Source organism: Apis cerana, linkage group LG9 (assembly GCF_029169275.1).
Source record: "Apis cerana isolate GH-2021 linkage group LG9, AcerK_1.0, whole genome shotgun sequence".
Taxonomy (NCBI): Eukaryota; Metazoa; Arthropoda; class Insecta; order Hymenoptera; family Apidae; genus Apis; species Apis cerana.
The window spans coordinates 2,787,640-2,802,752 of NC_083860.1; the positions used below are offsets into that span (position 1 = coordinate 2,787,640).

Here is a 15,113-nt window from a genome sequence, read left to right on the forward strand (position 1 = left end):
TTTATAATTACATTAATATCTGCTTAATTAACTTAACTAACAAAATATTTAACTTAATTTTCTTAATTAACTTTATTTTCTATAATTTCACATTTGAATATATATTTATTATTTGTATTCGCTTATAATATATTTAATTTAATTTGAACATTTTTGTATATATTGTTATATATATATATATATATATATATATATAATGTATATACAATTTCAGTTATTTAATTATTCTATATAATATTTAACAAAAAAATAAAGTAAGTAATTGTTTACATTATATTTTACGATTGATAATAAATGACTGATTGTTTACAATATTTTATATATGATGATTCATTGTATTTCTATATATAAAAAAGATCATTTCAATAATCTGAGATGAAATTTTACATATTTTTTAAACAAAACTGATGAAATAAAGTGCTTTATATAAGAACGAAGAACATTTTTTTACTTGAATAATATTAATTTATATTTACATTTAATTGTCTTTCTTCATACGATTAGAAGTCATTCTGTATATTATAGAATCTCTTCCTGGATCCATTTGTGAAATGGCAACTGTTTTTTGCAACAAATAAATAAAAATTAGAACAATACTATATATATTATTGAAAATAATATAATAATAAAAATTACGTACTGCAAATAGCAAGAAGCGAAAAGACAAAAACAACTCCAAACCATAAGAATATGTTAAAGATGACAGGATAATCTTCTGAATATTTTTTTGAAAGATTGTACACCTGAAACAAAAGGCTCGATATATAAAATATTATATTCTATTACAACAATAAAATTGTAAAAATTCCCAATTTAATGAACTCGTTAAATTGCATTTATTGTATTATGTAATATTAGAAATTGATATAATATTATTTTTATAAAAGACTTATGTGCCTATTTAAGTAAAAATTAAAATAATTATTTAATTTTATTTATATTTCTTAAATGATATTTTTTTGTTTCTATAATATGTTTCATGCCATGTTTCATTACTTGTGAACTATGTAAAACATATAATACAATTGGCAAAAATAAAACTTTTATTAGATAAATAATTATATATTATATTATCCAAATAAAGATATAAAAAAAATGGAAATATCAGAAATTTCATGAAATTCAAAGTGATTTCTTTTTTCTAGTTAAATTTCCTATAATTTTCATTCGAATTTAAAATACAAACGGCACAAAACATGTTAAAAAATATTATACTTTTTCATTATATAAAATCATGCATCTTACCAAATAATTGCATTGATTTTCCATCCATGATAAAATTATTATTAAAAAATAATTAAGAAGTGTTATGTAACTAACAATTTTAATAATTATCTAATTTGTAATTCACTTAACTTGAATATTTATAAAGTTCATTATGAGAAAATGTTTTACAATAAAAGTTAATATAATTTAAAGAAAACATTAAAATGCTATAATAATTTTTATGTTAGTTATAAACATAATATTGAAGATCAATTCGATATTTTTCAATAAAACATTTTTTAATTATGTATAGATTTTAAAAAATATTGAACGTATTGTCAAACAAAATAAAATATAAGAAAAATTTAATGGTTAACTTTCAGGATAAAAATTATTTATTTTAACAATTATATATACTTGTATTATTTTTTTTATATATTATTCGATTTTTTTCAATTCTTATGCAAAAGATAAAAATTTTGCTTAAAAATTTTCAAAAGATCTTCAATTTTTCTTTTCTTCTATTATTGCATATAGAAAAAAATTTTTTTAAAACAGTTTTCTAAAAATATAAGAAAAATAATTAAAAAATTATTAAGTTAAGTAAATTATTTAATTACATGTACGGATTGTTTGAATTCATATATAATAATTCATATCTATAATATATAAATTGTTCAAGCTTAAATTAAAAAAAATCAATATTCAAATATCTAATTTGTCTTATATATTATTTAAAAATTAGATAATAAACTAATGGCAAAAAATTGATAAATATAGAAGCATGTATCAAATACAAAATAAAATTATAAATAATTAAATATATATTTACATAAAATATACTATTGGCAACAAGCATTCTAAAAAAGACAATGCATTCTAAAGCTTTGTGCAAGCGTATTAATAATCTTTACAAACTGAAACCACATACATCCTTTATTTTAACGATTACATTTACATTCATTACGCTATCATCATGTAAAATGTTTTATGTCTTTCTTCCGGTGTTATGTGATACAGATGTGAATGTAAATAATAATAAAATATTTCAATTAGTATAACAATACTGAAATAAAAAGAGAATGTGAAATAAAAATGAAAATATGTTTTGTTACACTAATAGTAATTTCTAACAATTATATTAGTTTTGTTATTAAATATATAAATATAAAATTTAAATATATATTAAATAAACTTAATAATTTATTAATTTACATTTTAATTTATATTTTTAAGATTTTTTTAGTACTATGATAATATAAAATATACATGATGGAATGATAAACTTAAAAATTATATAAATAAAAGAAGTAAGTGGTATCAATAAATAAAATTTTGTAAGTTATTGAAAAAATACATTAAAATATTATTCATAATAATAATATATGAGAATTTTTATTTAAAGATGTTTTTTTTAAAATATATTACATTTTTGTACCCACGTAATATTATTAATAACATCCTAAAGTTCTACTTGAATTTTTTATGAATTATATTTTAATTTATATCATTAATCTAATATATATTGTGAATACTTATTAAAAATCATATACAATTAAAAAAGATATATATAGAATTATACATATTGATTTCCCGTAATAAGACGACTATTGATAATAAAATATATAACTTTTATATTAATATATATATTTTTATGTTGAAATGTATACATAGTACATAAAATAAAATAAATGGAATTCCTCGAATAAGCATCCTTATTCTGATATGATAAAATGCATATAAATTTTCAAATTGTAACTTAATTACAAATTAAAACTTTAGAATGCATGTTAAGGAGTTTATGATACCTGTCCTATATTTTGTGTATTGGAATATATTTTATGCTCCTTATTAGTCAAATCCTGATTTTCATTGTTTCCATTATGATCAGAATTATCATTATTTGCAGTAGAATTGTTCGTTTCATCGGAGGATATGTTAGTGTTATTAGTTTTTAAATCCTCTTCTGCTTCTATTTTTCTGTTTTCTGGTTGCTCATCTTGCTATAAGTATATGTGTTTATGTAAACAACATTTGTATTATATATTACATATTATGTAAACATTTCGTTAATTCAAAATAATCCAAATTTAATTTATTTTTAATCACAGTAGTTGTCGATTTTTCAATACAAGATATATTAAATATATTTAACCACATTATGAACATTTTCACGTAAAATAAAAATAGAAGTACTATTCTTTATTATTTACCTTAATATTTAATATATTATGACGACTACTGTGAAAATTCAATTAATATCAAGAAATTTATTTTTTTTTAACAAAAAATATATTCAAAATTTTTGAAAAGATTTATAAAAATTTTATAAAATTATTTTTTTTAATCTTACTTTCATTTATATATTATATATTTTATTTATTATTATATTTTTTTATTATAATATATTATTATATTTTTTCGAATTAAAATATATTTTTTTAATAAAACATTTCAATGACTTAATATGATAATACTAATAATTATGTAAGTATAATAATTATAAAATTATTTTTTTTTAATGTCATTATAATTTATTATGTTTTTAAAGTATTTTTAAAAAATCCATTAAATACCCTAATAATCCTATTTAGGTTCTATCTTGTAAATTTGTAAATTTCCACAATTGGGATCTTGAAAGATAAAAAGAATAAATTTATTCTCTTCGCAAATAAAAAAACAAATAAAAAAAAAATAAAAACCTTTAGAAATGAATTCAAGCAAAGAAAATTTGTCTAACGATTATAAAAAAAAGACAAAAAAAAAATTTTGAAGAATGTGAACTTATTTGATCATTCAAAATCATTTTTCTTCAATCATAAAATAAAATATATATGTATATAAAAATTGATGAAAAATACTTTAAATTAATAAATTAATTATAAATAAATTAACTTAAAAAACTGTAAATATTCAAAAGTAAGAATATTATTTAATATTTATTCATTTAGCGATCAATTAAAAGAAAAAAAATTAAATTAGGATTAAAGAAATACAGTATAAAAAAATATCAAGATAGAATATAATATTACTCAATAATAATATATCTAAATATGAAATATAAAATAATAACAAAATTTAAGAAGTTCATTTTACTATTATAAAAGTTACCATTATATTTTATTATTATCAAAGTTATCCTTTATTTTTGAGGAAAAATTTATATATTATATATATTAATATTAAAAATGTATATTAATACTAATTTTTGCGTGAGAATCATTTACAGCAATTATTGAATGAATATTGAAATTTGAAGAATGTTCAAAATTTTGATCCAATGACCATTTTATAATAAAATAATATAATTTAATTAATAAGAGAGTGTAATTTTTTTACATAAACACATTTAATATTCAATAATTTTTAATTAATATTTTAATTGAGTGATATATTGTGTGATATATAATTCTAAAATCTTTAATATATATGTATATATAAAAATCTTTGATCTATATATATGAATGTAAACTATATAATTCTTTATAAATCCTATTAACTTTTCATGCAATTATTCACAAATATGTAATGTTCATTTTCATAGAAAAAGAAAATTATTGGGAAAATAAATTCAAAAACACATTAGTAAAAGCAAAATTTATATGTGATATTCTATGAATAATTAATGAATAATTAAGATTTAAAAGTAGCATAATTATGTGAGTAGAATGTCCCATATTAACAACTATACTAATACATAAGAAATATCTTACATGCAATTTAAGTATAATTATAATAAATATTCTTGTTCTGAGATTTTTTTAAAATTTTTGAAATCAGCAAGTTTTTTGCATATTTTTTTTTTTACATTTTGTAATTATATTTAGATATATATTATGTGATATATATCTAGATATATATATATTATGATCTTGAATTTATAATATAATAATTTTTAAATTTATAGTATTGATTTTTAAAATTAAAAAATAAATATAAAATATTTAATATAAATATAAATATAAATATTTATTTTTATATACATAGAATAAATTAAAATAAAGTGTTATGAAGTATAATTTAGTTAAAATTTAAAAAATTTTAAAATAACGTTATGAGATAAGTTTCATTTTTTCTTATAGAAAAAAATTAATAAAATCAATGCATCACTTACAGATTGTCATTAGTATTAAATAATATGCAAGAAAATATTAATATATTAAATTATATTATTAGAAGATAATTTTACACATATATATAATTAAATACCTGTAATAGTATTTTAAAATTAAAATAAGTAATAAATTAATTGTATTTCAATATTTGTTATTGAATATAAATAATAAAAAAATGTTAAAAACTGAATTTTGTAATCTTATAAAAAAAAAAATTAATATTTATAGAAATATTTATGGATTAATTATTAAGTACTATATGTATATGAAATATATGTAATTTGAAAAAAAATTAAATATTATGCTCTATTTGTATTCCATATAAATTTTGGATTTATATCTGAGAATATTTTGTAAAAATTATATGATAAATATTTCTTGGTAATTTATGATATTATCAAAAAGATGTTTTAAATCATAGAATTATAAATATTGTTTGTATTATTTATCTTATAATTTATTAACATGTTTTAAATCATGCAAGAATCTACTTTTTCAATTTTAACAAAATTTTCATGCAATCATATAAACATACCTTTTTTGCATTATAATTGTTATTATTATAGTTATTATTATTGTTGTTATTAAATTTTGTACTATTGTGCACCCATTTATCTTCCAAAATAGATTCTATATTTTTAGTTTTATTAGCCTATAAAATATATAGGTGTTAGACACAATCATTGAATTCTAATACATGAAACTTTTATTAAACTTGCAATGTGAATACTCATTATTCACATAAAATAAGAACATTTATTAGTGACATTTTTAATTCTTTTACCATAAAATTCAGTTTCTACATAAAATATAGTTAGTTTTGGATGTATAATGTTATAGTTATGTATTTCATCATATAATTAATTTTGTTATAAATTCATATTAATATGAATATACGTTATAAAATGATATAAAATAACCTAATACTATAAACCTAATATATTTATCAGCAAATTATCACTATATCCAACCCAACAAATAAGTGGGATAGGTACAGTATTTAAGAGAAATGTAGATCCAATCTGCCACCTTAATCAGCAGTTTCTTCAATAGCTAAAATATAATATGTCAAATATATTATAAGATCTAATATATTATTCAAATCCCTTCATATGGTTGCTATATTTATATTAAAGAATATTAAACATTACAAATGTAAAAAATTATTTTATTAAATAGAAAATTACATATTATAACAATATTGATAATACAAATGCACATAAAATGCAGAGTTTAAAATTTTTCATATATAAAAATATTTTTAAATTTATCTGTTATCTGACTAACAAATGCTCATATATAATTTTATATATTTCATTAATATATTTTTTATATAAATATTATTTTATTTAATTTAAAATTAATAATAATTTCTTAAATTGTCAGAAGTGTTAATTAAATAATAAATAACTTATTTACTTTTGCTAATTATTTACAAATCCATTAAATTTAATGAGAATAATATTTATATAAAACAAATTTATTTACATTTGTAATATCAACATTGCTAAACCTTATACAAAAGACTGTACTTATATTGCTAAATTTTATATTAAGAACTACTATATAATTCTATGGAAATATATAATAATTTTTCATTTTCAAAGATATCATCTTTTTCAAATTTTTTAGAAAATAATTTTTAAAAATTTTTTAAAAAATAAATTTTTTTAAAAAGTTAATTTAATAATCTTCAAACTTTGCATATTTTTAAATTTATATACGAATTATTAATTTCTAAAATTAACTTTTCTACAAGATAAAGAAAACAATAAGAAAAAAAGATTAAAACCATGTTTTATAACATACATATATCAACAGCTACAATTTTTTGTCATGTAATTGAATGCAATATGCAATATATTCTAAAAAAATCACAGAAATTTAAGTTTTTTTACAATACATATTTTTATATTTTAATTTTAATTTTTATTACTATAATAATGAAAATTCAAAATGATATATTATTTTTTAATTATATTATTTTTAAAGAATTTTTCATAAATAAAAAATCTATCTTTTAAATTTTAATAAGAATTATGTAATTATCATTAAATATATATATATATATTAGTATATTAGTATATAATTACAATTTGTAAAATATTATTACTATTAATATTAAAATAATTCATGTTAATGATAGTTTCTTTGAATATATATATATATATTTTTTATATATAATTTATATATAATTATATATTTTTATTTTAATTATTTTATTATATAAATATATACATATTTTTAAATAATATGTATTTTTTGATTTAAAATCAATATAAAAATATATAAATATGTTTTAAAATATAATAAAATAAAATTTATTTTTAAAGAATTGAATAAAAATAAAATTAATTTGAAATATTATTATCAATTCCATTTGCTCTTTATTTTTCAAATAAATTTTATGTTTTAATTTGAAAAAAAAAGTATAAAAAAAATATTATCTTTTGCAAAAATATGTACATATTTTTTTATTAATTTTTCAGTATTATATTTTTTAAAAAAATTTAAAAAAATAAAAAAAACTATTAAAATAAATTATATTAAAAAAATCTAGTTCATAAAAACGTGTATTTCCAAAAAACTTATATTTTTATGCTTATTTAGTATACATTGCATTTAATAATTTACTTTTATAAAAAGTAATAAATATTGATATAAATATATATTTTTTAAACGATTTATCTATTTTTTTAAATCTAATTGAAAAAATTAAAAGTAAAATAATATTTTAATGTATATATATGTACAAATATGCAAAGTATGAAAAAAAATCAATCTGGATTATTTCATATAGTATTTGAATTAATTCTTTTTTTGATATTTATAATTATAATGTTATAAATTTGTTTTATAAATCATATATAGTTTTAAATACAAACCGTATCTGAAGTATCCCGTTTTTGCCTTTCTAGAGTTACTGAACGAATATGATGTACTTTACTTGCATCATTTGTAAATGCCACAATTAGTACCTGAATTAGAACATTAATAATTTAATTTTATTTTATTATTAATTATAATATTTTATTATTATAATATATATTTTATTATATATATATTTTATTTTATTATAACATATACATTAATAAATATTAAAGTTTAAAAATATTATTAAAAGTATTTTTTAAATCCTTACCTGTCCATCATAAGCTTGAATAAATGCATCATGAATAACATTCAAGGCATTATTCAGCAATGATAAAGCTTCTCTAGAAGTAGTTGAATTGCTTCCATAAGCATCAAAAATAGGTCGTAAACCAGATATAACAAGCCAATAAATATCAGACTTTGAATCTGGTTTAATTGCTGAAGGTGCTTTTTTAGCAATAGCATGAAGTAACTGAACTTCTTCCAAAAATTTTTTATCTTCTTCCTTGCTTAAACTTAAAGCTCTTAAAGATGTTTCATCAATAGGAGTAGGTTTTAATTCTCCAAGTGCAGATTGTCCTAGCTGAATTCATATTATATAGAAATTATTTTTATTATTATTTATATATATGTATATATATAATCAAAATATTATATATATATATTGTCATTAAAAACTTTTACTTTATTTCATTAAAATTAATATTTTATAATAATACTTACAGCATCTAATCCATCACCTAAAGATATCCTCACTAAAGTATTATCATTATCTCTTTCTTCAAGACGTTCTCTAAGAGCTTGCCATGTAGTTTCTTCAACTTCATTAACATTTAATGGAAATCTTTTTCCTTTTGGTATATCTAAAGAATCCACTCCTTCTATTGCCACTACAACAACGGCTTCTGGAAGTCTGAATGGATCAGTGATAGAAATGCCATTCCATATTCCTCTCTATAACGGAAATGATAATATATAATTAAAATTTGAAATATTTCATAATATTTATATATCTGCAGCAATATAATATTTAATTTTATGTTTAATATAATTTATGTAACTTTTTAATACTATTTGAATTAAAATATCGATTATTAATGAATAAAAAATATATAAAAGAAAATTTAAAAATGCACCAGTTTGACAGTAAAACCTAATGCAGCAGCTAATACTTCTTTTAGTAAACTTTGTTCCACTTCTTCATTTCCATTGAATAAAACACTATTTGGACTATGTAAAACTACAAAATCTCCACTTGCTGTAACTATAATAATAAAAAATAATATTAAATATAATAAAAATATTTTAATTTTGCAAATTAATTAAATAATGTACAATTAAATGATATAAAATGAAATATCATTTGAAAAAGTTACCCGTAACTAACGCAGTTATAAAACACAAAAATAATTTCAACATTTTTATTTTAAAGAATATCTAAAATTCTAAGTAAGTAAAAATTCAGACACTCCCTTAAATTCAATACGAATTCACAAACTGATCATATGACATTAATGTAATAGAAAGTTTAGTAGTAACAACATGTGCTGACATATAGCAACAATTATATGAACTAAAATGTGAATAACAAAATCATGTAGGTAATGTAGTATATATGTAATGTAATATAAAAAGAATATGTATTTTTTAAATTTTTTATTTTTAAAAATCAAATGATTATTTTTCAATTTTAAATTATTCATAATAAATTAATATTTAATTTAATTAAATTTTTTATTTTTCTATGAAAATAGATAATAGAGACAACAAAACTGTTTGTTGTCGCTAGTGTAGTTTCTGGGCGTTAACTAAAAATATAAGTAGCGATATACCTTCAATTCGTAATTTATGCCTGTCTCACCTCGTGACTACTTTATTGATTACTTTTGTAATCGAAATCGGGAGGTGTGTTAATCTGTTAAATGTTTGGCAAGAAGAAGCTACGTTGAAGCAATTTTATTTCTAATCGTCTTTTTCTGTTTTACTTAAAAATTTTTTTTCATAACAAATATAATTTTTTTTTTAACCTAACAACTTATTGAAATTTAATATGGGATCGCTTTTTCGAAGCGAAGAGATGACCTTGTGTCAACTCTTCTTACAAAGTGAAGCAGCTTATGCCTGTGTCTCAGAACTTGGAGAACTTGGCCTTGTACAATTTCGAGATGTAAGTATAATATAATTAAAAGATGTAAAATATTTTTGAATTTTTTTGCTATTTTTATGAGAAAATATTCAATTGTGAAATTAATAAGTAACATAAAGATTCTATTTTTTTAAATTTCGAAATAAAAAAATAAAATTCATAAATAAACAATAACATTTTAATATAATAATAATGATTTCTTTAAATCATAATATATTATATATTATAAATTATAATATAATAAAATATAAACATATAATTAAATTATATACAAATTAATGTTACATTGCTAAAAATATCATTTATAATATGTAAAACATCTGTTTTAATTGAATATGGCTATGTATTCTTTAAGGAAATGATGTCACAAAAGAAATATTCTTATGAAGATTATTTATTATGAAGTGGAATATTATATGAATAATTTTTCTTTTAATATATATATTCTATATATAGACTGATGAAGAAATTTGAAGATTAATTTAATTTTTTAAAGATCTTTTTTAAATTTTATTTTTGATAATATTATAATGTTTGCAAAGATGAATTCAATGATAAAATTTTTTATATGATTAAAATATCTTATCTTATTAGATTTTAAATATAATATTATAAGTTTTATAATAATGTGATAAAAAATTAATTCTTCATTTAATATTGTACATGACATAAAAAAGAATAATGATATTTTTAGTAATATTTTAATTTATTTTATTTAAAACTATAGCATATATAACTATATTTTTAAAAATAATATAATATACTTTTGCATTAAAATAACTAAATTCATTTATTAAAAGCTTATTAAAAAAGATTAGTAAATCTATAAATAATTCATTTTGATAAAATTCTTATTATTTTTATCATTTCAATAAATTTTTATATTAGGATATCTATTCATAACTTAAAAAGAAAAAATAAATAATATTTTTCAAAATTATTTAAAACATAATTTTTAATGAACAGTGATATTTCATATATATACAAATAATTATATATTGATATAAAATTTTTATTTTTAAGTAAAATTCAAATAATTTTTTAAATCAAAATATTTCAAATATTTAATTCATTAATTAAAGAAAAATAATATTGATAATAATAATAATTTTATTTTATAATTAATTTATTATTTATATATATAAGTATATTTATATACTTTATAATTTTATTATTTTATATATTAACTTGTGTTTGTAGCTTAATCCTGATGTTAATGCTTTCCAACGAAAATTTGTTAATGAAGTACGTCGTTGTGATGAAATGGAACGTAAATTACGATATTTGGAAAAAGAAATTAAAAAAGATGGTATTCCTATGCTCGATACTGGAGAAAATCCAGAAGCTCCACAACCCAGAGAAATGATAGATCTTGAAGCAACATTTGAAAAATTAGAAAATGAATTACGAGAAGTTAATCAAAATGCAGAGACACTAAAACGTAACTTTTTGGAGTTGACTGAATTGAAGCATATACTTCGAAAAACACAAGTTTTCTTCGATGAGGTAAGAATGATTTTATTAAAATTTTTAAAGTGTTTATGTAAAATATTATACTAGAGCTTAAATATGTAAAAAGTATAATATAATATTTTTTTAACTTGCACGAAAAATAAATAATGTATATTATCACATATATTTACTACATATTATAACAAATATATACATATATGTACTACTATTAATATATAGCATAGGGAATGTATAACTGGGATCATGTTTATAACTCTGTAAATAATGATTTTAACAATGATTGATTTATATTTAAATGTTACATAATTAAAAAAAAACTGCATGTTATATTATTGAATTTTATTTAATCTATATTGTGATACATTTCAAGCATGCTTTCTATTTTTTAAATAAAAATCAAATTTTTAATGAAAAATAATATTGAAATAGTATTAAATACTGAAATTCATTTATTACATAATATAAACTTAATATTTTAAAAAAATTTAACTAATAATTATATAGAAATTGAATAAATAATTTAAAAAAAATTGAATAATATAACAAAATATTACTTGAATTACAATTATAATTTTTGTTAAAAACATTATTTATAGAGATATTTATTTTGATACACATATGATGGATTTGGATAATGAAAATAATTTTACACAATAAAATATGATAAAAATCATTTAATAAAGTTGTGATCGAAGCTTTATTTCTCCAATTATAAAAATTAAAATATTTGATTTATTTAATTGATAATAATTAGTAATTAAATTAAAATTTTATTCAATTAACTAATTAAGAATGTAAAATAGAATAATAGATACTATATAGATAATATATAAAAAATAGTTTTATAGAAATTATAAAATTTCATGATTTAATATAAAATTAGTAAATATTATCTTACATAGCAATTGAAATTTAAAAAAATTAAAATTTTTTTACCATATAAGCAAACCTTTATAAATAATTAGCATATACATGCATCATAAATTTTTATGAGAGATTGTACATATTGTAGTATTATTATATGATAAACTAATAAAATGATTAAAAAGTTATTATATGATTATATGAATATATATTATAATTGTATCATTTAATTTATTATTTACTTTTTTTCTAATTTATAAAATTTACCTATAATTGCCTATAAAAATAACTAAAATAATCAAAATAATTAGAGTATAAATTAATTATTTATGAACACAAACTAAAAGATGAATTGATTTTTTTTTTCAATAAACTTTTAATGTGATTTTATTAATTAAACAAGTTTGATAATTGAGTTTCCATAATTTTATAAATGTATATAAATTATTAAATAGAACTATTATTACATATATATTAAATATAGATTAATATATACATATATATACATTATAAAATTTGAATTCCTAAAAAGTTTTCATATATAGTATTTATATTTATTTATTACTATTGAATTATTAATCTTTAATATATTTTATTATGAATTTTAAAAATGTAATTTATGTAATAAATAAAACAAAAGCTTCAATCAAAATTTTATTATTTTCATTTTTACTTTATCTTTTCATATGAAACTATTTTTAAAATTTTTTTACAAATATACAATGAATTATGAAAAAAAGAATAAATGAATATCTCTCACAATTATTTTATATATATATATAATTTAAAAGTTTATAAAATAATTAGTCCATTAACTTTTTCATATTATATATATATAGAACTTTTAAATTGAAAGTATAATAAATATATATAAATATATATAATTTTTTTTTGTATATAATATTTATATATTAACATTTATATATAAATATATATTATTAAAATATTATTATTTTTATTCACTATTCTTAAAATAATTTTAAATATATGAATTTTAATATTATTAAATAATTAAAAAAATAAAATTTGTTATATTATACAAAAATAAAATTAAAAAATAGTAATAAAAATTGGATTTTTTAACTTTTAAGAGAGATATTCATTTACTCTATTTATTATATAATATTATATAATATTATATATTTATATAATATTATATATTTATTATATAATATTATATAATACATTATACATACATATGTAAATACACAATTATTTCATTATTAAATTGATTTTCAAAAAATATATTAATGAAAAGTTAATTTCGTAATTCTAACATTTCATAAATGGAGAATTTTATTTCAAATTTTTTTGTAACTTTTAATTTCACTATTTTTTAATACTACAATAGTCCTTTTTTTTTAATGAAATTTTTTTACAAAGAAATGATAAATAAAAAGATATAAACATTTTTGAATATTGTAGATTTTTATTTCTTTAACTAATACAAAATTACAATTTACATACATATATTTATTATATGTAATTATAATTTGAATTAATTATAATTATAAATTGAAATAATTTGTAAATTTAATAAATAAATATTTTGTATAATTAATTTTATTATAAAAAATATTGTGTGATCATTTACATTCTTTTCAATATCTTATCTTAAAAAATCTTATTCTTAAAAAATTCTTTTAAAAAAATAATTTCTTTTAAAAAAAATATTAATGTAATAATTAGAATTGGAAAAAAATTTTAAAACAAAAATGTTTTTATGTATATCAAGTTTCTATGAATACAACTTTCATTAAAATATTTTTTGTTAGATACATATTAATATGTTTTATAAATATCAAGACAATATGTTCTTAATAAATATTAAGAATATTAGGTTCTTAATAAATATTAAGAAATTTTTAAATGTATTAAATTTAAAAAAATTTCGAATTTTCAAATCTCGAAATTTTATTATTTTTGACACTTTTAAATTTCAATAAGTAATAATTTATATAAATACTAATATATAAGTATAATATTTGGGTAATTTGTGAAAGTGTAAATATTGATAATATGGATTTATCCTTATTTAATTAATAATAATCCAATTAAATTTGTATTTAAACTTAAAATTTAAAAAATTTTTTTTTTAATTCATCATATTATTACAATAGAAGAAAAAATGAAATATAAAAATTTATTTTTTGCAAATCAAAAGACAAACTATTATTATATACTATTAGTTGATTATGAATCTGAGTTTAATTTCTTAAAAAAATTATTTCATTTGATATAAATTTGATATATAATCTATATTAATATAAATATAATTATTAAAAGTTTAAAGAATTTCAAAATTCAAGAAAAAAAACATTTTGAAGTATTTTATGTTTCGAGAATTTTTGAAAATTTCGAAATCTTATAAGTCTTGGATAGTTGTGAATCTAAAAATCAAAATTTTCTATTTCTAATAAATATCATTCATACAT

General features: G+C 16.5%; 2 protein-coding genes across 8 annotated transcripts in view; one reads left to right on the plus strand and one right to left on the minus strand.

Moving 5' to 3' along the window:
• Positions 1-252: 252 nt before the first annotated feature.
• LOC107994036 (ATPase H(+)-transporting accessory protein 2) lies at positions 253-9,733 on the minus strand. 4 transcript variants are annotated; one of them, XM_062079943.1, is made up of 9 exons: positions 9,572-9,733; positions 9,332-9,459; positions 8,919-9,149; positions 8,464-8,778; positions 8,207-8,299; positions 5,857-5,973; positions 3,015-3,209; positions 641-743; positions 253-558 (listed from the first exon to the last, which is right to left on the minus strand). In XM_062079943.1, the coding sequence occupies exons 1-9, from the start codon at positions 9,612-9,614 to the stop codon at positions 479-481; spliced, it is 1,305 nt and encodes a 434-aa protein (XP_061935927.1). In that variant the 5' UTR covers positions 9,615-9,733; the 3' UTR covers positions 253-478. The 4 variants fall into 4 exon arrangements, with proteins under 4 accessions (XP_061935927.1, XP_061935928.1, XP_061935929.1 ...); XM_062079944.1 differs by lacking the exon at positions 5,857-5,973; XM_062079945.1 differs by lacking the exon at positions 3,015-3,209.
• A 303-nt stretch (positions 9,734-10,036) lies between these two features.
• The window catches only part of LOC107995660 (V-type proton ATPase 116 kDa subunit a 1), a 35,064-nt gene continuing 29,987 nt past the window's right edge, over positions 10,037-15,113 (plus strand). For 3 of the 4 annotated variants that reach the window (XM_062079938.1, XM_062079941.1, XM_062079939.1), the window contains exons 1-2: positions 10,037-10,362; positions 11,542-11,847. In XM_062079938.1, the coding sequence (XP_061935922.1) occupies positions 10,246-10,362; positions 11,542-11,847 (423 nt within the window). In that variant the 5' untranslated portion in view covers positions 10,037-10,245. The remainder of the gene's footprint in view (positions 10,363-11,541; positions 11,848-15,113) is intronic. The other variant, XM_062079942.1, reaches the window with a different exon arrangement.

What these genes read in the sequence shown, in the direction of transcription:
- LOC107994036 (XM_062079943.1), bottom strand. Translation starts at nt 9,614, where the DNA reads ATGTTGAAATTATTTTTGTGTTTTATAACTGCGTTAGTTACGG. An exon ending in TTCAAGCTTATGATGGACAG is followed by an intron (nt 8,300 to 8,463) that starts GTAAGGATTTAA and finishes GTTCTAATTCAG; the next exon opens with GTACTAATTGTGGCATTTAC. An exon ending in ACAATTATAATGCAAAAAAG is followed by an intron (nt 3,210 to 5,856) that starts GTATGTTTATAT and finishes ATATACTTATAG; the next exon opens with CAAGATGAGCAACCAGAAAA.